The sequence below is a fragment of the Schistocerca cancellata genome, chromosome 5 (assembly GCF_023864275.1).
Source record: "Schistocerca cancellata isolate TAMUIC-IGC-003103 chromosome 5, iqSchCanc2.1, whole genome shotgun sequence".
NCBI lineage: Eukaryota > Metazoa > Arthropoda > Insecta > Orthoptera > Acrididae > Schistocerca > Schistocerca cancellata.
Window position 1 is genome coordinate 533,915,360 of NC_064630.1, and position 24,308 is coordinate 533,939,667.

A 24,308-nucleotide genomic window follows, 5' to 3' on the forward strand; every position below is an offset into this window, starting at 1 on the left:
ACCACTGTGATTATTAGAAGTCATTATTGGAGAACATGACTGGTTTCGCAAATTAAATTTGCATCTTCAGGTTCTTCAAGTCAAAAGAGTAAGCATTTTCTGCTGGGATATTTCCTATTTTGGCATTGAAATCACCCAGCATAATAACCTGATCAGTAGCACTGTAATTACTCAGAGTCTTCTGTAGTTCTTCATAGAAGCTTTCAGATACATCTTTTCTACCTGCTTCAGGTGCATATACATGTATAAAGGTGGCGTTAGCTCTTATCAGTTTCAGCCTGACTGTAAGTGTTCTTTCACTTACATATATACAATCTTAAATGTCTTTTTCCCATTTTTTATGCAGAATAGTACTACACCTTAGCTTTCTCTTTTATGTTGTTCAACCCCACTACAGAATGTAATGTAATCCCCTACAGAATTATTTCCTCTTAATTTCTTTTTAGTTTCTATGAGTGCTACAGCATCAATATTCATGTCACATAGTATATTTACTAGTTCTGCCTCCTTTTGGGAAATTCCTCTCACATTCCAGGTTGCTACTTTGGTGTGTCCATTTATCTATTTTTGTGTGTCCTTTTTCATAGCCTTGTCATTTACCTTTGAGACCGTCCTGTTTCTGAGGCTCGTTTGGGTACTGGGAGTAGTCTGTGTTTTCTGAGAGTTGGTTTCCAGCCATCTGCTCAACCCTCTTCTAGGAGGACCAGGATTTTCTTTCGGGGTTATCTCCCTTAGCTGATATGTTCTGGTGACTTAAAGGTGCTGGAAATAAGTTTGCCTTTACCCTCTCCTATTGGCTTTGTAGCCTGTATCCACTGTGTATCATACATTGTCTAGGGGTCTCATGACTCATGCCTTCTAGGATGTGGGAGTAGGGTTTGTTGGCAGAGCTGCATTGAAATCCTTGAGGTCTGGTTAATTTCTCAGATTTCAGTGGACATTTCCCAGAGTTATGTTTCTGCAAAGCAGCCTGACCAGACTCCAGGGTCCTTTGCCAACCTTTGACTGTTGGAGAATAGAAAAGAGAAATGAAAGACACCCTCAGGCCTCGAAACCTAATACCATTGGGGTCGAAAGAGTAAGAGTTGGCCAAGGGAAGCCAATTGGAAAGAAAACAGGAGAAGCCTGACACAAGTACGTGGAAGTAGTCTCAGACTTTAGCAAAGGGCCCATGAGGTTACCACACACATACTCCTAAGACAGGAGCCCCTTGTGGGACTATTCTTTGCCTTGAATCTCACCAACTGACCTGTCTGGCATGGGTGACCCTACTGGGAGCAGAGCTCCCACCAGCATAGCTCAGTGGATCACTGATACACACTAACCTCCCCACCAACATTAAGGTGTAGTCCATAAGGAGGAATGACATTCAGAACAAAAAATTGCAGTAAACATCAGCCTAAAATATGTACCTGAAGAGTTATGAGCACATTTTCATGTTTGATACTGTGAAACATGTATCTTCTACTGCAAGGTCTTTGCTTTCCATGTTTTGAGAAGTGGTAGTAAGGACCAAAACAAGAAAAAACCTCCAGTGAACATGAGCTCTAAAGTGCACACTTTAGGAGCTATGAGCACTTGTTCATCTTCACTTCTGGTAAAAACATCTCTTGTACTGAACAACTGCTTGTAACTCTTAAGATAGGCGTTTTAGAGCTCATGTTTACTAGACTTTTTTTTGTTTCAAATGACCATTCCTGTTATATCCCTGACTACTGACATTGCTCATGGGACACCCTGTATATGGGGCATGCAAAATTTTAGATGTGAAGTGGTCACTGTGCAGGACAAGAAACTGCTATGTACTTCTGTGAGACAGTATTATCAGCATCTGACAGAGTTTGAAAGGGGTCACACTGTGGCTTTTCATTTGGCCGACTGGTCAAATGATGCAGTATCTAAATTTGTTGGATGGCCTGATGTTTGACTGCATGAGAACATGAAGACAGGCATACTCGTCATCAAGGTTATGGTGAAAAACCTCTGATCACCATAAGGGAGGATTGTCATATTGTGCACCAAGCACATCATAATCCTTTCTCATCTGCACCTGCCATCTGAGATCAAGTAATGGACTTCATGCTACATTCTGTGTCATCCCACACAAATGGTCAGAGAGTAGCAGGATGGTGAAATTACCGTCTTACAGGATGGTGAAATTACCGTCTTATGCTTAGGCTGCAGTTAACACTACAACACGAAACAACTGGGTTTGGAGTGGTGCCATGACCGGGACGCATGGGCTGCTGATGAATGGCATCACACTGTGTTCAGCAATTAACTGCACTTCTGTTTTACCATGGATGACCATAGTTGGCAAGTGTGGTGGTGACCTGGGTCGTCGTACGGTTCTTCTAATGATTTGGAGAGGCACTGCAGTGCTACTACTGGTGCCATGATGCGGGGAGACCTCAAGCGTGACTTCATGTCATGGCTAGTAGTGACTGAGGAAACTGATGACACAACAGTATGTTATGGAAATCCTGCATCATCGTGTGTTTACTCACAAGTGACAGTATCGCTGTGCCATTTTTCAACAGCCCCATGCTTATCAACATGTACCATGTGTCTCTATGAACTGTCAGTGTGATGTTGAAATATTCCTGTCGTCAGTAAAATTTCCAAATTATTCTCCAATAGAATAAGCCTGTGACCAGCTAGGATGTCAACTCCATCCCAGTGCCAGTATCTAGGATATCAGTAATCAGTTACAACAGTTCGTGGCCAGCTTGCCTCAGGAGAGGACACAGTGGCTTAATGACACCCATCCCAACTGAATCACTGTATGTACCCAGGCCAGAGGGGACACAATGTCATGCTGATAAGTGGGCTCATACTGCCAAATTGTTTATAAATTTGACTTGATTTTGTAATCACTAATATAACAACATCACATACCGTCTCAACCTATGAAGTTTCATTTTGATTCATTCTTCCCTTCAGGATGTTTCACTTTCTTTGTCAGGGATTATAGATGGGTAGTCTTTGCGCTCATGCATGAAGATTTGCAGTGGAAGTAATATGTGACATGGTGGCATTCGCAAGTAGATCTGTCTTCAGTTGGATAGAATAAACGACTCACGATTGGAATAAAGCATGGTAGACAATTGTTTGGACCAGGTCTTACATCTTTCACATGGATACAATTCATGTAGTAAGGTTTTGAGGTAGGAGTTTCATATGGGTAGACCAGAATGTTTTGTAGGTTTGGCAGGCGTAGTAATGCCGCTTTGCGTTGGTGGGATTAATTTTTGAGGAGGGTATTCTTTGTGTTGGGTCATGATGAAAAGACTAGTAGCCATAGCTTTCCCAGCCAAGGTGGTCTTTTATAATGATTGAGGAGGGCATCTTTGCTTGCTGTTTAATGGGTATGGTTGAGTTAATCACAATGTAATAAGATATGGCCAACATATTTGGCTGTGTATCATGTTTTATAGTGCCTGTTTAACATGAGTAATCACTACACCCTTTTTTTTCTTTACTGTCTCTAATTAAATATGGTAGTATAGTAGCATTCTTCTTATGAAGTATAAGGTGTCTATCATTCAATACATATTCTTTGGAGCAGGTAGTGATTCAGCATAAAACTGTGATTACTTTTTGTGTGGTATCCTTGGTTTCATATACTGCATGCAACCACATGAAAATGTTTTCTTGTCAAATTATGTTTTATTTTTAGCTTCTTGCCATAAAGAAACAAAGATTCTTCTGAGTTTAACTCAAGACAACTCTTCCATTAAAGTCGTCTGAGCATAGTTTATTTGTAAAAACTCTTCCTTGGCACTTATATAGTGTTCTCTAAAATGTATCTTGAGTGTGAGACAATGTACCTGTGAAATATTATGCTTTCCTTTAGTAAGATTCTCAATACAATGATTCTTAAGGAATTTATTTTTTCAGATTGAGGAATTATTTAATGCTGTTCTCTTTCCAGGTTATTATGTTAGAATAGGGAGTAAGTCTGAGGTTAAGGAGAAAGTTCTTAAATACATATCAGTGATGGCAAGACCAATGGTTATGTATCAGAATGATCACCCAATCCAGTGGACGCCAGTCTATGCTGGAGGAAGGGTAAGACAAACTTCTTGTGCCTGAATGCAATTCATCCTTCCTGTTTTTTATACGCATTCAGTTTTTGTTTTTTTTCGGCAGAAATATTATATATTCAGTAATTTTTACCTTATACTCAAAGACTACACATATGTAACAAAGTGCATGCAGAACTGTCATGTTAAAATATTCATCCAGTTTTCAGTTCCACTTTTTTCTTTTTCAATTGTTGTTTTTAATGTAGCTATATTATCTTTAATTAAGCTTTTCTGAGGCCTATTCCAAGAAATTTACCCATTTTACATGTCTACTAATTAGTCATAAAACTGTTTTGGGGAAATCATACTTACAATAACTCCTATTTCAGAAACTTAAATGGGTGTTGAATTCAATGTAATAATCATAATCTGTTCATTATGTTGATTTTGAAGGATAACTTATTCATATCATTATAATATCTAATCTACTTTTTCATGTCTTGCTGTTATAGAGACATTCCAGAAACATAATAAAGTGAATGATAACCAGAAATGCCTTAAAATCACTGTAAAATACATTGTATTTTTGAACAGTTGTAAACAGCTGAAAAAGTGCTACATTTCCCATGAATGCTTTTTCAAAGCTAAACAGTGACCATTGTGGAACTTCTTGACACATGAAAACTGTGCAGTTTCCAGGATTCAAAACCAGACCCTCAACTTTTGTGAATAAAGCTCTTACAGGGTTTTGTTAAATAGGAGATTGCATCTGTGTGGGACATCATGGGTGATGCCTGCAAAGTTCAGTTAATTACATCATTGTCCATTTAACCATAGAGCAGGCTCTCTCTTTAATGTTACAGGAGCAGGCGCATGGTGTATTATGTACATGTGCTTCATCATTTATTGCAATAATTTACATTATACAGTGATTACAAGTAATGTTTAAGCTTGTGCATAACAATTGTTCCATGTGTGTTACAGATGTTAATTTGTTAAGTTGGATAAATTTACTTGCAAATTAATTGTATTCAACCTCAGGTGAACAAACAGTGCATTTTCACATAGAGCTGTCGTCTGAGAATGACTATTGCAGACAAAATCATTACAACACCTACATCTTACTGTTGTGGAGCTGTATATTGCCCTTCCACATATTTCACATCTACAAGCTAACTACAGGGTGTATACGACCCGGGACACCCGGGAGATCCAGGACAAACCCGGGAATTTTTTCATCCGGGAGAAAACTGGGAAAAACCCGGGAATTTTTTAGAATTCCAGGAATTTTTCACTATTTTAGGTTTCAGTTAAATTTTTGCAATATTGACTGGTAAGAATCGATGCTCTAACAAAGGATATTACTCTATCCCGCTACTGCAGAATAATACTACAACAATAAAACGTGAACGAAAAAAATTATGAAAATAAAACATAAATTGCAAAGGAAATGTGCCATATACAACAACAAAACACAGTGCTCATAAAAACGTTTGCCAACAACAAAATGTGTCAAAGGTGTTAGGAAGACTATGCAATGCTTTATAACAACAAAATGTCTCCAATGAGAGTGACGTCACAACGGTTTAACTAGATTCGTTATAGGAGCTACGAGCGGGCTCATGCGCATGCGCAGTTGAGTGGCGGGGCAAACCGATGTATCTGACCCGAATGACAATTACGGGGGTGGAAGGGGCGCCAAATTCATATTCTTGAGAAGAAAAAAATCATGTTTCACAAAGAGCCTAGCATCCAGCGCACGTTGGTCTACCGATTACTCATGATTTTGAAACGCATCCCTCTTGGTTTTTGAACGCACTCTGTAAGCTGATTTCTGAATGAATCATAAGTTAATTTTTGAATGCGTGCCTAGTGTACGTGATGTCTGTCAGGGGAATCGTCGTCGCATCTAGAAATAAACTTTCCTGCAAGCAAAAGGGGACCGGGTTATACGAGCTGAGCAGAGTAAAGCCGAACGAGTGAACGCCAACCGCTGTCTGATTATGTGGTTGATTGGGCTTGGAATGATCAGCTGTGCTATAATTACTAGCGAAATCCATAGAGTCAGACTACCAGAGTGTAAATAAACGACTAACAGGAATAACAGGTAAGAAAGATTACGTATTATCTTCTCGGTGTATCCAAGAAAATGAAATTTTGTCAGAAAATTTTTGGCCAGATCGCTCCACTTGTAAGGGCCAGTTGTACAGCCCCCTTCTAGCAGCCGATTAACTTCTATTCTGGAAGTAGGGCGGAAAGTGGTTTGTACGAACATAACAACGCCTAACCGGAGAATAATCAGGGATAACTAAACCGGTGATTCTGGCAGGGTTAGTGAAGTTAACCAGCAACTAAATTTTGACAAAGGCAGGAATAGTTCCAGAGTTAGTCATGACAAGATTGTTTGTTAGAACGAGGAACGGGGACATCACACCAATTAGGGAAGAATATGACGATTCGAAATTTAAGTAAAAATCTCGTACTACTACTTTTCGATCTCATGCTCGAGAAACTGGGGCGTATGAATGAAATGTGAAACTATTTTCTAACATTAAACTATTTGCTTGTAGTAGGCCTAACCCAGATAGCACAGTAAGCCGGTTTCAAACTTGTTTCCAGCTGTAAAGTTCAAGTATATAAGCTTGATCAAAGCTGGAATATTCAGGCCTGTTAGATGGATTCAAGCTTGAAACAAACATCAAAGTTGGCAGAGTTCAAGCTATATTTCAAGCTTGACTTATCAAGCTTGGCTCCAGCTGTATCTACACACGTGGAATACAGCCTGGTATTTACAGCTTGTTTTAAGCTATATAAATATTAATCTGAATTTATTGAACCTAATTAATTATGTTACGTAATATTTAACATTTGTAACATTAACGTACCGAACTGTTTTCTAGTATAAAACAAACTTGTCAACAAACCACAACCATTAACGCGCGTCACAAAGGTAAAATGGCCGTAAACATAGCAAGGCTCAGAAAAGTAAATAAAATAAGATAAAACAGAACTGGAGACAGCCACACTCAAACCAAACTCCACGCCGTCATGACGTCACACACGACAACACCCTTACGTCACGGCTTATAAACGCTTGTGGCGCTTCCCGTGGACGTCTATGGAAGCTATGCTGCGCGCGCATCTGCTGTACAGCCTTCCAGGGAAATTACAGTTTATTTCAAGCTTGGGAAAATTATTTTAATTCAAGCTAAATTTTTACAGCTTGATGTAAACTGTGTAACAGGTTGATTTTTCAATCTTGAATTTTCAACTGAACCTAAACTCAATACCCACCTCGAAACAAGCTGTGTAACAGGTTGATTTTTCAATTTTGAATTTTCAACTGAACCTAAACTCAATATCCACCTTGAAATAAGCTTGAGTGCTAGCTGGGAATAGTCATTTTATGTTGGTTTTCGTGAATTATATTCTGTCGTGTTATAAAAATGACCATTTGTGCAAAAACAGTCTCGTTTATTTGGTATGTGTTACAATTTCTGCAGTGTTAGAAAGACCTATTTTGTTTTATCTAGCAGACAGCGACAAAATAAACGTAATCAGATTTGAGACACCACACCAGTCATCGGTAGTATTTGTATTAACAACTTAGACAGCATTAGACAACGATATTTCGGCCTCTTTTCTTTTATGACATAACGTAAGATCTTTTAATGTTTTACACATACGAACATACGGGCTTCCTGTGTCATCGTAGCTGCCAAAGCGCGGTGGCGCATCTTACCTGGCGCTCTCTGACGACTGCTGAAACGAACCTATTTCTAACAGGTCGCGGGAAAATATTGCGAATGGCGGTTTGAAAAACGTTACTTTCAAAGCAAATTTCCTCTTTCGCAAGTGGAACTATGTGTGAGAATGTGCGATGAATTCCTTAAATCACAGAGCGTTTGATGACAAGCGATTAGAAGTATTTAGAGCCCAGATCAGACAATCGTGTCGTTATTATGAGCAAATTGATGTAGTGCTACGGGAAGCTCTCGCTCCTCTGCGGTAGCTAATTTATTTGTGGAGAACTTTGAGAACAAGTCACAGGACTCGGCTAAAAATTTTACTGGCACATTTGTGTGATGTATCTTAAAGTGTAAAACAGGCAAGAAAAATCAACATTATATGTGAAAGCTTAGCTTCTGTTGCAGCTTATTAACCTTAGAGACCAATGTTGTACGTGAAAGCTTTGCTTTTCTTGTAGCAACACTATGTATATTAATTTAAAACATTAACTTTTCCTGTTTGTGTACCCGCGCTACTTAACAGTGATGTTGCTATTAGCAGACTACATCACGTGTCCTACGCTCTGAATATCCGCTGTCATCGGCTGGCGGGATCACGTGACATGAGCAATGACTCGCTTACAAAAGCATATCGTAATCTCGATTACATGGTTCGGAAAGTAACATGCGGTGTTTGGTGGGATTCGAATTTATACTTTCGTGATACGAAAATATACAGCGTACTTATTGATGCAAAAAAAAAAAAAAAATCCTGTCACTTAATAGCACGGAAAAAGTGTGTTTTCATCTGGGAGAAAGTGTATTTTTAACTGGGAAATCCAGGAATTTTTTTTCCTTGTCCATGTATACACCCTGTAACTACAGCTATGAAGCTTGGTGTCATACATATTTTGATAAAATGTTGTTTGATGAGTTGAAAAGAAAGGTTCTTTAGAAAAACTCAGGTGAATGTTTCTTCCCCCCTTGAAGTAACACTTGCACATTGATACCAGCCACGCTCAACCGTGCATACCATATAGCCATTGTCTATCTTCTTGTCTTCTGCATTACTAAATATTTATTGTACATTTGGTCAACAGTATCAGCCCCACCCTTTGTCTTATCATAATCTAGTATTATATGAGGTTTCTTACTAACCTCATTTACTGTTCCTTGATTGTGTGTTATGGAGATGATTGCAAAGGATTTGGGTGCATATGACACCATAGTAACGTCTCTCCAGTATCAAAAAACTGCTGAACCAATTTCTCTATTCCTTTTGGGCAAAAATTCAGGTGGTATTTCTTTTTTAACCTTTTAGGGTTCCCATAAAAGTGATTTTGTTTTACAGCAACGAGAGAGCCAGTGGATACCTAGTACACCAGTTAACTGTTGTCACATTTCTATTTGTGCCTTCTATTGGCTTTGTTAGTATACACTCAATATCAAGTGGCTTAGTAGAAACACAAAATGGGCCTTCTGGCTGTTTGCCACAACACACTTCCAATAAACCATTGTAGAATGATTTAGTATTGCACAGAGCAAATCTTTTGATGCCTTATTTAGCTGGTTTGTTGGGAACGTATTATATGAAGCTGCAATGATCTTTGAATGCTTCTGGTTTCTTGTCAGTAGTAACAAAATCTCCAAGACTGTCACTGTTCATACAGCTTTCGGCAAATGCATTCAGAAATGCATCCAGAATGCATCTCGCCACACTGCTAACCTATCTGTTTCACATCTCATATCCCTAGTTTCTTCATCATCAAATCTAATGGAACTGAAAAGCAATAAAAATCTCTTATAACTTACGCAGGATCTCAAAGCGATCATTCCTGCACTGTCATTTGACTGAAGTTCCAGTACATTTGTGTGGGTTCCACCTTTCAAGTCAGTCAAATAAAGAATGCCTAAAACCACACAAATTTCATTATGCTCTGTCAACTTAGCATCCCTATCTCTAGAATAATTTTCTTTTTGTCTTATTCTGTGAACGTATACATTTGTAATATTGTCACTTTGATCCATCATATCAGTGCTGATGATTTTATGGAATGATTCAGTTTCCTCAACAATACTGTGTGCTACCATTTTAGGGCCTGGAGAGGTCCTTGTAACAGTAAATACACCACAAAAACTGGTGTCAAACCTACCCTTGCAATGTATGTTGTATTTGGAATATAAATTTGACTTCTTTTTACTTCTCATTTCAACCACACTCCTATTGCTAGTACTACATGAGTATTGTTATTGTTGATAAGATGAATAAATTGTAGTACCCTCTGCTGGACAGTCCTGTAGTTTATTGAACATCTATCTATGAACATCTTCTGGCCCACAAGGATAAATGTTCTTCTATCTAACTGATGTTGGTAATCTAATCATGTCTCCAAATGTAGTACACAATTGTCCATCATGACTTTATAACAATTTTGCTTACTTAACACCCCCCCCCCCCCCCACACACACACAACACACATACTCTGCTACCTGAGTAGCTCTTCATTGTCAGAGTACTCACTCACCCCACAAGGTAACCAGCCACATCTTCAAGCTATGTCAGGATTTCCAATACAATTCATTGTTAGATCCTGTGAACCTCTGTACTTTTGTTTCTCATTTGCAGTGAACTATATTTAGTAAAGCACTTCTCCTTGTGCATATTGACATGATCTTCTTTCTCTTTGTCACCAGCTACTTTTACTCCTTGGATGCATTAGAAAAAAATGCTTCAATCTGATAATTACTAATTTCAATTTAGCAGTCATTTTACAACACATGGGTGGTCAAACTTCATCCCATGAGCTGGTTCAGTATCAAGATAGTTCATAATGTATTTCCATAAAACCATGTTTTCATTACGTAAATGAATGAATGTTTCTGTGAAAGAATGTCTGCTGTAAGTGCATAACACTGCACCAAAGATGAGCTTAACAGGAAACCAATAATGTGGCTGATCAATCTAGTGTGGTAGTGGTTGTATTTTGCAAATTATAGAGACAATAGTGCATCAGCTGTTCAGTTCTATTGTACCTGCTTGTGTAGAAGCTCAGAGTTTTCTTTCAGAGAACAGTTATTATAGTATTTCATTGTGGTCAATAATAGCAAAATGAGGAAAGTGAACGGCGTTGTAGCATATTCAGCAAAGTGTGGACGACACAATATATTTCTGGAGCTGTTGGGAGATAAGTTATATGCTTAACTTGCAATGAAAAGTGGCAGTTTTCAAACATTTTAACACATTTTAACACAAAACATTATGTGTACTTAAGAAAGCTTTCCAAAGACTCAGGGATGAAAAAACCATACAGAATGATAGTTCAGCTGAAGAAGCAACAAATATTTGTTCCAAAGCAGGTGAAAACAAAAGTTAGTTTTATTTTGGTGTATAATATTACAAAAGTGAACAGGGTGTTAGTGAACAGTGAGTTATTCAAGAAATGTAAGCTTTATGTGGTCAAAATCATTTGTCTAGGCAGTAGAAATGTTTTTGTTTGTTTCAGCGTATTTGGTAGAACACAGTTTGTTTGAACAGTTGATGCATTAAATGTAATCAGTCTGGCTGGTATTTACTCGCATGGGTGAATTTACAAATAGAACTGACACTGTACAGCTACTTATTTTTATCAATGGTGTCTATTTTGACTATGATATAATCCAGGAACTGTTTTTGGTGGAGTAATTAAAAGGAAGCACAATTTTTGTAGTGTGCATGAAGAAGGGTAGACTAACACAGATAGCTTAGAAGCATTATTGCTGATTGATCTTTAAAAATAAGTAGCAGGAAAGTTTATCTTCAGAAAAGAATCCAGTAAACTGTTCATGAACAGACCATGAAGTCACATTTATTTATTTTGTTTGTAAAGCAGAAAATACTATGCAAGCAATTACACTGGTGACCAAAATTAAAGCAACAAATGGAAATTTTACTATGTTGCATTTATTTTGCCACAAAACAGTGTAAACAGGTGATACTAAAGTGGAAACAGTGTAAGGAATACAGAACATAAACAACTGCAACATGCATAATATTAGACAAAAATGTTCTTCATGTTTTCTTACTTGATGGATTTTCACATGCATTCCGTCAACTGATTAATGTGCTCAGTATGGGGTGCGATCACTTCTGGCAAAAATACAGGCCTGAAAATGACAGGGAATGCTGTGAATGATGTCATCAGTCTCATGTTGAGGCAATAAAGATGATGCAAGCTGTCTCCCTAGTGCATCACAGACATTCTCTAGGGGATTCAAATTTGGAGAATGAGCAGGTTATGCCATGCATGCAATATCTTCTGTTTCCAAGAAAACATCAGCCACTCATGCTCTATGAAGCATTATCATCCATCAGTGTGAAATATGGGCCCACAGCACCTCGCAGCAACCACAAATGAGGTACCAAGATCTCGTCTGATACCTGACAGCTACTAAACATTGTGATTTCACTCCTATAATTTCATGAAGAGAGGTTTGAGTGGTAAACATAATCCCTGCCCACACCATTAGTGATCTTCCTCGACATCGGTCTCTTTCCATAATGTTCATGTCCAGAAATCGTGTTCCATCTTCCCTCTAAATGAGAATTAATCAAGAATCACTCTCCAGACTGTATCTGGACTCACTTGTGAAAACAACATTGGCCCACTTTTAGACTGTCCAGGTGGCATGTTGATGACTCCACTCTGACATTCCCTTCTGTGAAGACACATCAGAGGTAGACATACAGCAGATCTCTGACAATAAAGGTCTTCTGCACACCGTTTGTCTCAATACAGCATGTTCAATGGATGCTGTGAGCACACATGGCAGTTACCGTGCAGTACTAAGACGTATTGTCATGCCCTTACAGCCAAAAAAAAGTTCTTTCTCCTGAAGTCACACATGGTTGGCCCTACATGGGTCTTTGGGATATGGTTTTGGTCTCTATAATCTGTCACCACATCTGAGAAACAACAGAACGATTCGCTTTAAGCCATCAGGCCAAATCAGTTTGCCACTGTTCTGCTTGCTTTCTTTCTTTGGCCCTCCACCGCATATGTCTGGTAGGTATCGTCTCTGTGTCACACTACACCATCAGTGACTCTATACACAGTGATCATGGATGAGAACCTACCTGCCAAACACTACCTCGTTTCATAGGTGCTCTGACGTCATTGTTGGCAAGGTTGTCCATTGACCAGAATGGCATCTTCTGTGTAGAACATGATCATACAGACATCTAGTTGACAGTTGGTATGATTATATCGTGAATTAGACATGGGATGGTGAAATATCAGTTTAAGTTACTGTAGGAAAATCACAAGATCTGTGGCCTGCTTCAAGACAGATGTTTGCCATATACCCGACCATATGCTGACCACTTCTGTCTCCAGCACAACACCTGCAACCAATGGCTAGTGTGGTTCCAGGCATTCCTCCACTAGAGACAGTATGTGCCAAACAAATGAAGTGTGCTGTTGGTTTGTCAACAGTGCAACCAACAAATGCAAGAAGACCTGTTGACTAGCCATCCTCCAGCAGTTGCCACCAGAGGCACCAATCTCACTATGAGTAGCATACGCACCAGCAATAGCGGCACTGCAATTATGGCACTAGGTAAATCAGTGGGTCACATTCATTTGTCCACCACAAAGATATTCTTTTGTCTGCTGCCTATTTAAGATGCCGCTCGATTGCAGGCAGCACACAAGCTCTCACTTCCGCTCTTACCTGTACTCCAAGCTTACAGTGGCCACACGTATTGACCCATCAGTCAGAGCTTTCACCAACTGTGCCATGCTGATCTAGCAGATGTTGCCTTGGAATCTTTGTCTACTCTGATGCTACCCTTCCCTGGTCTTGAAATCTCAGTAGCCATCCATGGAAGATACATGACAGCATCCATACTGATCCATCATCCATCACCTTTGGAGCTTTCCCTTCCTCTGATGCTGGCCTTCCCTGGTTTCAGTGTTCCTGAAACAGGTGTTCTTCTATGTGAACCTGAACCTAGCAGTTACCATCACAACGGACTATTATCACAACCTCTGTCATGACCTCAACACCTCACTGTGTATCCACCATCACAGACTCACTCTTGTGCTCCTCAAGCGTGACCTCGATGCCCATGGTGCTTTGCTGTCCAGGTCCAACCTCTGGCCTCTTAATGGCCCTTCCCATTATCATGTTCCTCCCACACTGCCTAGATGCTCACAGTGTTTCCGCTGCAAGAGGCACACACACTCTTGTACATCTCACATATGACCATGTGCTCCTGGTGCCCCACTGCTCAGGTAAATCCCCACCCTCTGGGTCCACTCCCCTTCCCATCCCAGCACCATTGCCCCTTCTGCTGCCCTTCTCCAGCCATGCCTGATGCTGTCCCCACTGAAATGCAGCTTTGTGTAGAAAATGTAGCCTTGGCCAGCCTCTCTCAAGAGATTGGTAAAGCACTTCATGGCCTCATTGCTGCCACAGTGATACTGCACTTCTGTTCTCATTTCAAGCCTCTCATCGACTTCCTTGGCAGCCATGCCCAGACCATCTGCACCCTCTGTGGCAACCGCTTTCAAACCTCAGGTCCTAGATTCCAGGAACTGGATTGCAGTTACCATTGCTAAGAGCTCACAACATGCTTGGATATCCCATGTTGCCCGGGGCAGGGACTGCTTCGCTATGGTCACCCATTCGGCGCATTTAAGATGTTGCTCGATCACAGGCAGGCATCCCACAAGCTATTGCTTATGCTCACACTCCAGGCTTATGCTGGCAGTGCCTAGCAGCCCATCAGTTGGAGCTCTCCCTGACTATGCCATGCAGAACCACCAGGCATTGCCTTGTAGTCTTTGCTTTCCTTGGACTTGGCATCTCAGGAGTTATCCATGGAAGATACACAATGACGTCCACACCAATCCCCCAGCCATTACCCTTTGAGTCTTTGCCACCTCTGATGCCATGCCAACCTTACCTGGATTCGGTGTCCCTAGAACTAGTATTCTTCTATATGAACCCATACCTTGCAGTTACTATCACAACCCACATCACAACCTGACTATGTCACGATGTACATCAAAATATTATTACAGCACAAGTCACAGCAGATTTTTGGCTTCACCGCCTACATACTAGATCGGGAAGATCCTTTTCTGTTTTATCTATCAGAAGCTACATTATGTAGTACTTTGTTCTTTATGCACTGTGTTAATGAAGTGTCACTTATATGCTACTCATCACTTATTGTGTGCAGCCAGCCACTCAAGACGCATCAAAATGCCAGTATGGTTTCTTTGCAAAAGTACACATCTAATTTCTTTGTACATTCTTCTGCCATCCAAGTTTGTGCTCCAATCTCTAATGACCTTGCCATTGCCACAACATTAAACCTTCATCTTCTTTCCTTCCTTGAGAGGTTTTCATGAGGTGCTCCTTTAAAGTTCAGTTACTGAGTATGATTTGGCTGTCTGCTGCATAGCCAGGGATGCTGAAAACAGTCAACAAACAGAAATATGTACCAACTCTTGTTGTACCATATCAGTGGCCCAATTCATGCAATATGCACATTCATCACATGCTTTGCTAATATAAACTGAAAGGGGTGGACACACCAGAATTTCTTGCATATGAAGGCTGAATGAAAAGTAATGCCTCCACCTTCGTTAAGTGGATTTGGATGGGAATATTTTAATAAATCAAACACATAAATAGTCCTTAGAATGTGATCTTTAATTAACAATATTCACTTTTCCATGTAATCACCAGCCAATTGGCTACATTACTCCCAACGATGAACAAGTTTTTTGAAGCCGTATGGCTAAGCTAGATTGCTCCCATTGATTTAGTACGGATTTCCTATTGTTATACCTTGTGACAATCTGAACCTTTTGCTTGTTGTAAGTGTGGCACCGTTACTTTCTGATACTCATCTCTTTCCTTAATTTGGATCCGTGATACTTGTTATTGTAAACCACTTATTGACATATATACAGTACATGTAATTACTGTCCTTGGTCATTCCGCTGTTACCACTTTCTTTAAAAATGCCTACATCTTCAGTATCACTCACCTATAAAATTAATTTTAGTCAGTCTTATCTTCATATTTTATGATAATAAAAATAAAACCATATTAATAACAGAAATATTTATTGTTTTATCTCATTGTATTTTCAGAAAGAAAGCTATAACAGTTTTTCTCCAAATTTTTCATCCCCCAGACCAGTTAGTTATAGGCACTGATGTATACTGTAACAGTACTTTTTTGTTATAATTTAAAATTTTATGCTCAAGATGTTCTCGCTGTTAGCCAAATATATTTTAGTTGATGAGTTTCAGATCTACTCCAACCTAAATATCTGTAGTAACATTCATTATACTTGTAACTACTTCATTTTTTAGATGTAGTCATACCTGATTTTATAATTATTTGCAACTGACTCTCTCTCTCTCTCTCTCTCTCTCTCTCTCTCTCTATCTTGCACACACACACACACACACACACACACACACTCACTCACTCATATTGTACTGGAAGTGGCAATTTGACTGCATACTATTCTTGTCTGAGGAGAGGGGAGAAGGCCAGAGCCCTATTGCTCTACATGTGTTTTGTATTGTATACATGGAACATCAAGCCAGTTCTCCAGTTTGTTACTTAACAGAAAGCCATGTATTTGGATTAAATATGAGAACTGACTAATAATGTTTTTTGTCTGTAGGGTGACAATTTTTATGGAGCTGCACAAGATGGCCAGCTGATGACCTCTGTCTCCACTCCTGTCTTTGACCGTAAGAATTATTCAGTAAGTGAATCCGATCTTATTCTCAGTTTTGCAAGCTTCTTTGTCTTGCATAAGAATAAATGTTTTTGAACTTATTTGTGTATTATATCTTGATTTAAAATAAAAATACCACAATGGTTTCATATATTTAAGAATGTTCAACATTAAGTAAAAATTTAGAGATTTAACCTAGTAGAATTTTTTAAATTGCTGTATATTATAATTGCTTACTTACTGGAAAACTTTTTGTTAATGAATTTCAGTGGACCAAAATGCTTTTTCCTTGAACAGAACTTTTCCTTAAATAGATTTTCAGCTCAGCTTCACCGGAGGAATGACCGTGAACCAGGTTCTGAACATTTTTACGCCTTTACAACTTTCAGACTGTTCCTTCATGTGGGTCACTCTGCCCAGGGTGTGGAACCAATGACGTCATCATCATGAGAATACAAAGCTCTGAAATGCCACACTTGCTGAAACATCTGTGATATCGCCTCATTCTTCTTCAGAGGAGTCGGTATTTTGTGCAGTACATGATGCTGTATGTCAGCCGTCATTCCCAAAAGCATACAGCACAGTCCTCTGAGTTAAAGTATTCTGCACAGCAAGAAGCATGTGTATAGCTTGTGTTATGTTCATATTCATTACTTCTTTATTCTCAGATTGTGAAATTGAGTCATTTTATATTCTGCTTTTGCAGAGCTAATTATGCCCAGACCCAAATGCTGAAGATCACTTGCACAGTTAGCAGAAATAAACGCTAGATTAATGTTACTGAGAAAAAGTAAGTTTACGTTTGAAAGTGCAGGACAGCTGTCAGTAATAAAGGCAATCACTCTTCATGCTGCTGTCATCTTGGAATGTAATGCTATAAGAAACCTTGTAAATATTTGTGTAGTCATCCAGGCTCTGAAATTACGGCATTAAGTGTAGGCCAATATTTTTTAGTTCTTAAAACACTTGGAATTTTGTGTTTTCATTTGTTAATGGCAGTTAATTTTGACTTCCATCACAATTAATGTACAGGACTGACATGACTCAATTTAGATGTTTTTATCTGTATGGCACGCTGGAAGGCCCAGGTTTAATCTACAGTTTTTTGTCATTATATTTGTGTATCAGCTGCATCAAAGTATTGGTTTTCCAATATTCTTACAACTTCAGTGATTTTTTGGGAGTGCAGCTGGTTATCACATGCAACCATGTACAGTATTTCATCTGTGCATCTGCAAGGAACCTTCAGGTGAGCCATCAGAAACTGACATTGGCTACACATGTCATATAAATTATTAGCATGTGTATACATTTCACACATACTTCATTATTATAATTATAAGTCAGACAGCACTGCCACTCATCATGATTCTCCACATACTCAGTCATCTCCACTGAGAGAAAATCATGGGAATAACTGGATTCCATGTGCTAGCAACTTAATATCACTACACTGATTACTAAGGTTTTATGCCAACTGTATCTCCACAGTCTTTTTGATAATGGTATTCCAAAAAGAATTAGCAGTAATTAGAAATACTTTTTACCATATTCCATTATATGTGTGGGTGCATTGCTTAGCACTGGTAGGATTCATTGACTGCAAAAGATGACTGAAGCATTGACATTCTACTTAATGTTCTTTGATGAAGTGTGTGGTCTGATGTATATAAGCCATATGACATTGACGAGGTATTTCACATACTCCAGCCTCCTGCAGTAATAATTTTTCAGTGATCCAAAAAGGTCTGCAATCTTAGATGGTAAACTACTTTCACTTGAAATTTCTGGAGGATCCTGCATATTTTGAATGAGGGATTCCCAAAAATTGGAGAAAAACTGAATTTTTCCAGTGTACTAACCTCCTTATCTAATTGCTTGTTTTTTTTTTTTGTTTAACTGATAGCGTCCTGTTATTCTGCCGGGCGGGGTATCAATTTCCCTTGAAGACTGCTCTTAGATAGACTGTCTTCACAGGCAAATTCTCAGAATCAGAAACTGTACTTTTCCTTTGTGGAAGTATGGTTTGGAGTGGGTGATGGCAACTGGAACACTGTAAGTAGAAATTGATGTGACTAGACTTACATTAAAGTGAATGACTCAGGGAGCCATTATTCTTCTGTTTAACCGAACATTGAAGAATGACACACAACCATGTTTTCCTGTTTCCACAGTAACCTGGATGCTCATGTGAATGAAGTTGATATTGTGCAAAAACTCCATTAATTTGGTCTCTCTGTGGGCCACACTTTGGAAATATCGTCAATGTACCTCCAAACAATAGTTTAAGAGCTGCTGATTCCAGGGCCCTCCCCTTTAAAATCATCCATAAAATAGGGTTGGCCCTCCAGGGAACAAGAGGATTATGGAAACCCTGTCAGTCTGTTCAAAAAATTCCTTATTGAACGTGAAACAGGCTGAGATAAGAGCATGGTTTCCAGATTAAGGCTTTGATGTCCATCATAAATTTGTTGCTGATCAGTGCAAGAAATACTTGTCAGTGATACCCACGTAAAATGTGAGATGACATGAAGGCTAAGCAATCTGAATTGTTTAGGTGAAGTACTCCAAGTCTGTTGATGAAGTCTGCAAATTTGTATATGTTGCGTGAATACAAATGATCTCAATAAGGAAATAAGATATGTTCAGCTAAATCATTTGTAGGAGTAGTATCAGCAGTACTGGTAGACCCTCTTCACGAATTTTAGGAAGGCCACATAGGCTGGGTGGAATGCAACTTTGACATTCTAGTCTCCTGGTGGTAGCTTGAGGTAACAAGGAAAATATAACAAATGCTGAATTTTTATTAAAATCTTCTTTAAGGTCACACTTGATCTTCCGATAGGCATTGTCATTTAATTATAAACCATACATATTATTGACTTAAAAACTGTGGGGTAACAGTACTGCCACATTACCATTGTCAGTCTTGAGTATCACTATCTTTAGATCCTCTCAGAAACTTCATAATGCAGCCCTTCTCTATGGAGAATATGTTGTGTTATGGAACAATGTTGCATCGAACACTGCACTCGTTTTTCGCCATAGCAAAGTCTGCAACACATTGAGTGGCAGTTCACCAAGTAGCTGAGTTTTGCACTCTCACTGTTGAGGGCACTGTCCATTGTCAGTCTTCTAATTACAATCATATCACATGGGCAAAATACATACTGAGTAATAACAAATTGTGCAAGGTTGGTAGCTGATGACATTTTTCAGTGCTCACTTGAAGATGTCTTGCAGGTTCACAGATGAAATATCATTTTTTGTAGTTAATGGTGACTGGGTGCACTCCAAAAATACTATTTTTCAGCAACAGGAAAAATATCAAGGTTTGCTTCTTACATCTTTTCCATTTCCACAGTTTCATTTTATCCATTTAAATTTTGGTAAGAGAGATTGTTATTATTTCCAACCGATCCAGCCATTAATTTATGCACTGGAATCTCCAGCCTCATTTTCATGGTCATTTCTTTGGCCATCTCACATAATACATTTGTAAGAATATTTCCAGTTCTCATTCCATGATACCATTTTAGAAAGGTCTGTGATCTCTCTGTCAACCAAAGGAATCACTTGCAGATTACTGCTGTGTATTATTAACTATACAAAAATTATGAAGAAAGAGAGAAACAATTATAAATTTTCAGACATATGAGGAATTTTATCATACTCAGTTGTGGTTTTTTAATTGACTTTTTCGGATATGTAAATCAGTGAAGGAAATGCTCAAGCTTTTAATTTCATTGAAAAATTCAAGTTCATTATCACTTAGTGATTGCATTAAGAAACAGTCTGTTTTACTCAGAAAAATGTATTTAGTTGGGCAGTACTTATATTTACGGAAAAACAGTAGAGGTTCTTCTGCATCATATACAACAATCAGCAGCAACAGAAGGTCTTCTGCTGGTGGGTAAACTAAGGTGGATCTCATTTATGTTAAGCAAAAATAAGCAAGGCCAAAGACTGAGCCCTCAGAGACCCCAGGTTTTTATGAGTAGTGTGTAAGAATGTGCTGAATTTCTCCATACAGTTCTTGATTTTCAAGGTAACTTTTAAATCAGTTATGAGCAATTCCCCTTGTTCCATATGTATAAATGTTTTGCAAGCAGGACACTGTGTTTTACCATGTTAGAGGCCTTAATGAAACCAAGAAAAATAGCTATGACTGGATGATTTAAAAAAAAAAAAAAAAACATTTAGATTGAAATCTATCATTTCAAGTATTGCATCAACTGTAGTTTTTTCACCTTGGAAGTCAAACTGAGTAGATGACATTTTTATTATTTCATTTTCTCCCTCTATAATTGATGATAAAATGGCCTGGTCAAACAATCAGTGTCCAGTTCTGAAATCCAGCCCCACACCTATGTATTATTTTAACATGTTTGCTTTCTTCAGAAATGAGTGCGGTCTGCTGGTCACTGGTATTTTACTAAATTCAGCTAGTGATTGGAGTTGCTAGTAACTTCTTTATCAACATTTTTATGTATTAGTATGACTGCAGTTTTGAAATTAGTTGCAAATGTGCCATTTCAGGAATGAGGAATTTGTTTATATGAGACAGTTGTTTTGTATCGTACGGTAAGACACAGAGAACAGCATTGCTGCAGGAAACCAGAAATCATTCTTCTTCCACATATAAGTGAACAATAGTTGATAACATAGACACAAATATAGAAATAATCCAGCTGTTGATACATGCAGTTGCTCACAATAAGTATGAACACAATATGAGTGTGAGTGCCTGTTGCACTATTCTTATAAAGAGTATGGCTCCTGTAGATTGCATAGCAGATGCTGTGCTGTGTGCAAAAGTCATGTGTTCCAAACAACAAAGCAGTAGTTGATGCATCACTTGTTCCAAAAATGCTGAAAACTACCGAACAGGAGACACTGATATTGGTACTGATACAAGCAGCTGCTGACAATAAGTAATAACACAGTATGAGAGTTAGTGCCTGCTGCACTGCACTTATAAAGTGGAGGACTCCAGTAAATGGTGCGATGCATACCATGCCATGTGCACAAGTCATGTGGTCCACCATAAGCAGCTTCTGTTGGCTACCCCATACGTTTACCATTGATGGGCTATTCAGAGCATAGCACACCAACAGCCTGGTGCCAAGGGGCATATATAAGCATTATGTACAAGTTTATAACAGGTTTACTAATAAACTTGCTGAAAGTATAGAGAATAAATAATGGACTTTTGTCTTGCATAGCAGATGACTCTTTATTTGTTTTATTATGAATTATTTTTTATCTCAGCTCCAGTTTTTTCCAGCAAAAAGAAAATAAATAAATAAATATATCTGCATGTTGATGATAATTTCATCATTTACAGTCATCACATTTCTGAAAATCTTGCATAAATTGTGCAGGCATAGGCTTTGATAGCTGTTGCCATCTTTATTAAAGCTTTTGTGAGTGTAGGAATGCGTTGTCATGTTATTTTATAGAGCTGCGTTTCTGTCACATTGGAAGTGGTGTTGTTTTGCTAAAAGAATGGAAGAACAAATAATGTGATTTTGTTGAGTGTAGCAGATGACATTCTATTTATTTTATTATGAATTATTTCCAAGTCTTCATTTTTCCCACGTATGGTGATCCATTTAAAGAATTTCCTAGTGTTACATACACTTTTAGTTTGTGCAGGGAAGAATACTACATAACAGCAGAAAGTCTTCAGAAAAGCTTCAAGAGTTGGTATTTCACACTTTGGTACTGGTACACATTCTGCCAGTTTTATCTATGCAAAGAAGATAGGAAGGGATATGAAGAGTTCTCACCCCAGATACTGTCTGGAGAAATAATTTTCCTGTGGGAATTTCTACATATTTTGCTCCAGCAGTGGCTCACTTTTCCTGCTTTAAGTTTATTTCTATCAATCTTTTGTGCACTCACGCCGGCTGGAGTGGCCGTGCGGTTCTAGGCGCTACAGTCTGGAGCCGAGTGACCGCTACAGTTGCAGGTTTGAATCCTGCCTCGGGCATGATGTGTGTGATGTTCTTAGGTTAGTTAGGTTTAATTAGTTCTAAGTTCTAGGTGACTGATGACCTCAGAAGTTTAGTCGCATAGTGCTCAGAGCCATTTGAACCATTTGTGCACTCACAAAATACAAACTGAATATACATTCATTCAGTTTCTAAGTTTTGCTCGTATATTTTGAACATTCTTTTTTAAAATTATTTATGGTAACATTTTTTTTCAAAGATAACACACTTTTGCACTGGTGCGCATTTGTCCTGATCAAAGTGACTAAGTCACCACAACATATTCTTCCAATATCTACAAGTGACAAACTGTAATAGTATGGCCATCCTGATTTTCAGTTTTTCATGGTTTCCCTGGATCACTAAGGCAAATGCTGGGATGGTTCCTTAATCTACTTTATCTAGGCCATGGCCAAACACCTTTCCTACCCTCTTAAAGCATGTTATGTATGCTGTGTATTATATTTTGGCCTACTCAGTGACCATTTTATTACCTTCACAAATCCTACATCCTTGGATGAATAAAGATAGACAAATAAATACACAAATAAACTTATTTGATCCATTCTGTACCAATTATATTTTTACCATCAAAGTAACCATAAGCAGTATATTATGGACTTGTCTACATACGATGATTAAAAAGAAATTGACGTTTACAAAGCAATACTCAAAACCAACCATAAAACCTTGTGTTTCATCAAATTCCACAAATAGATCAATACTTGCAAGATAGTGTAAGAATAAATCTATACAGATAAAGAAGCACTTCCACTAAATTCATAGCACAGGAGAGGCACAACCAAGCTTGGGAGTAACTTTTCCTTGACTTCAGAACCTCAGCATATATCTTTTACTTTCACTGCTTCTTGTCTTTATTTCGCTGAAAGAGTTTTATAAACTACTAATGAGCTGTTAATTTTTCTTGTTTCAATTTCAATTTGTACATCTGTTACTGTTCTGGTTGATGATAATGTGACTTTAATATTATTAGCGTAATGTTTTTGCTTACATTTGGAATGTATATCCCACTTTTGAATTTGATATGATACAAACATGCAAATTGTAAATATATACAGAATCCAGCTGGCATAACACTCTTAGCACACTAAAGCAAAATGTTCCTCAATTACATGTCATCTCAGATGGTGGACTACATTTAACAGCAACTTGACATTTACACCCTCAATTAGGGCCAACAACATTTATTGAACATGAGGAACTTCTGTAACAACAAATTACAAGTATATGTTAGTCCATGAACAAAACACTAAGAAAGATTTTGATCCAGCATCCATTATTAATTATGACACAGAGGAATTACAGCCATTGGCTGCAAGTGGTCATTGACTGAAATCAATGGGGAAAATTGAAAATTTGTGCTGGGCCAAGATTCAAACCCAGGTCTCCTGTTGACTAGGCAGATACTCTAACCACTAAAGCAGCTGACACAGTGGTCATTGCAATTACACAGACTACTCTAGCATGCCTACTGGTCCAACACAAATTTTTAATTTTCCCACTTGCAGCCAATGTCTGTAACTCTTCTGTGTCATAAAACAGTAATTGCACTACCTAGCTGATAAACATACATTTCAAAATAAAAGTTCCATGCAGATCAGAGTCCACAGGTATAGATGAGTCGGAGAACAGCAGATTGAAGAGAGACCACCACAAGGCAGCCTTATATTTGCCCGCTATGGGAGCTCATGTGACTGGGCTGTGATATTGGCCATGTTTCCACTGCAGATGTACTTGCTGGACATGTGCAGTGTTACACATATCAATATGTGGATATCCTTCATTT

General features: G+C 38.5%; 1 protein-coding gene across 1 annotated transcript in view; it reads left to right on the forward strand.

The window, feature by feature from the left end:
- LOC126187970 (voltage-dependent calcium channel subunit alpha-2/delta-3) overlaps positions 1-24,308 on the forward strand; it is an 865,148-nt gene that overhangs the window by 578,475 nt on the left and 262,365 nt on the right. Inside the window, exons 9-10 of the mRNA XM_049929356.1 lie at positions 3,935-4,071; positions 16,449-16,532. Coding sequence (XP_049785313.1) covers positions 3,935-4,071; positions 16,449-16,532 — 221 coding nt within the window. The remainder of the gene's footprint in view (positions 1-3,934; positions 4,072-16,448; positions 16,533-24,308) is intronic.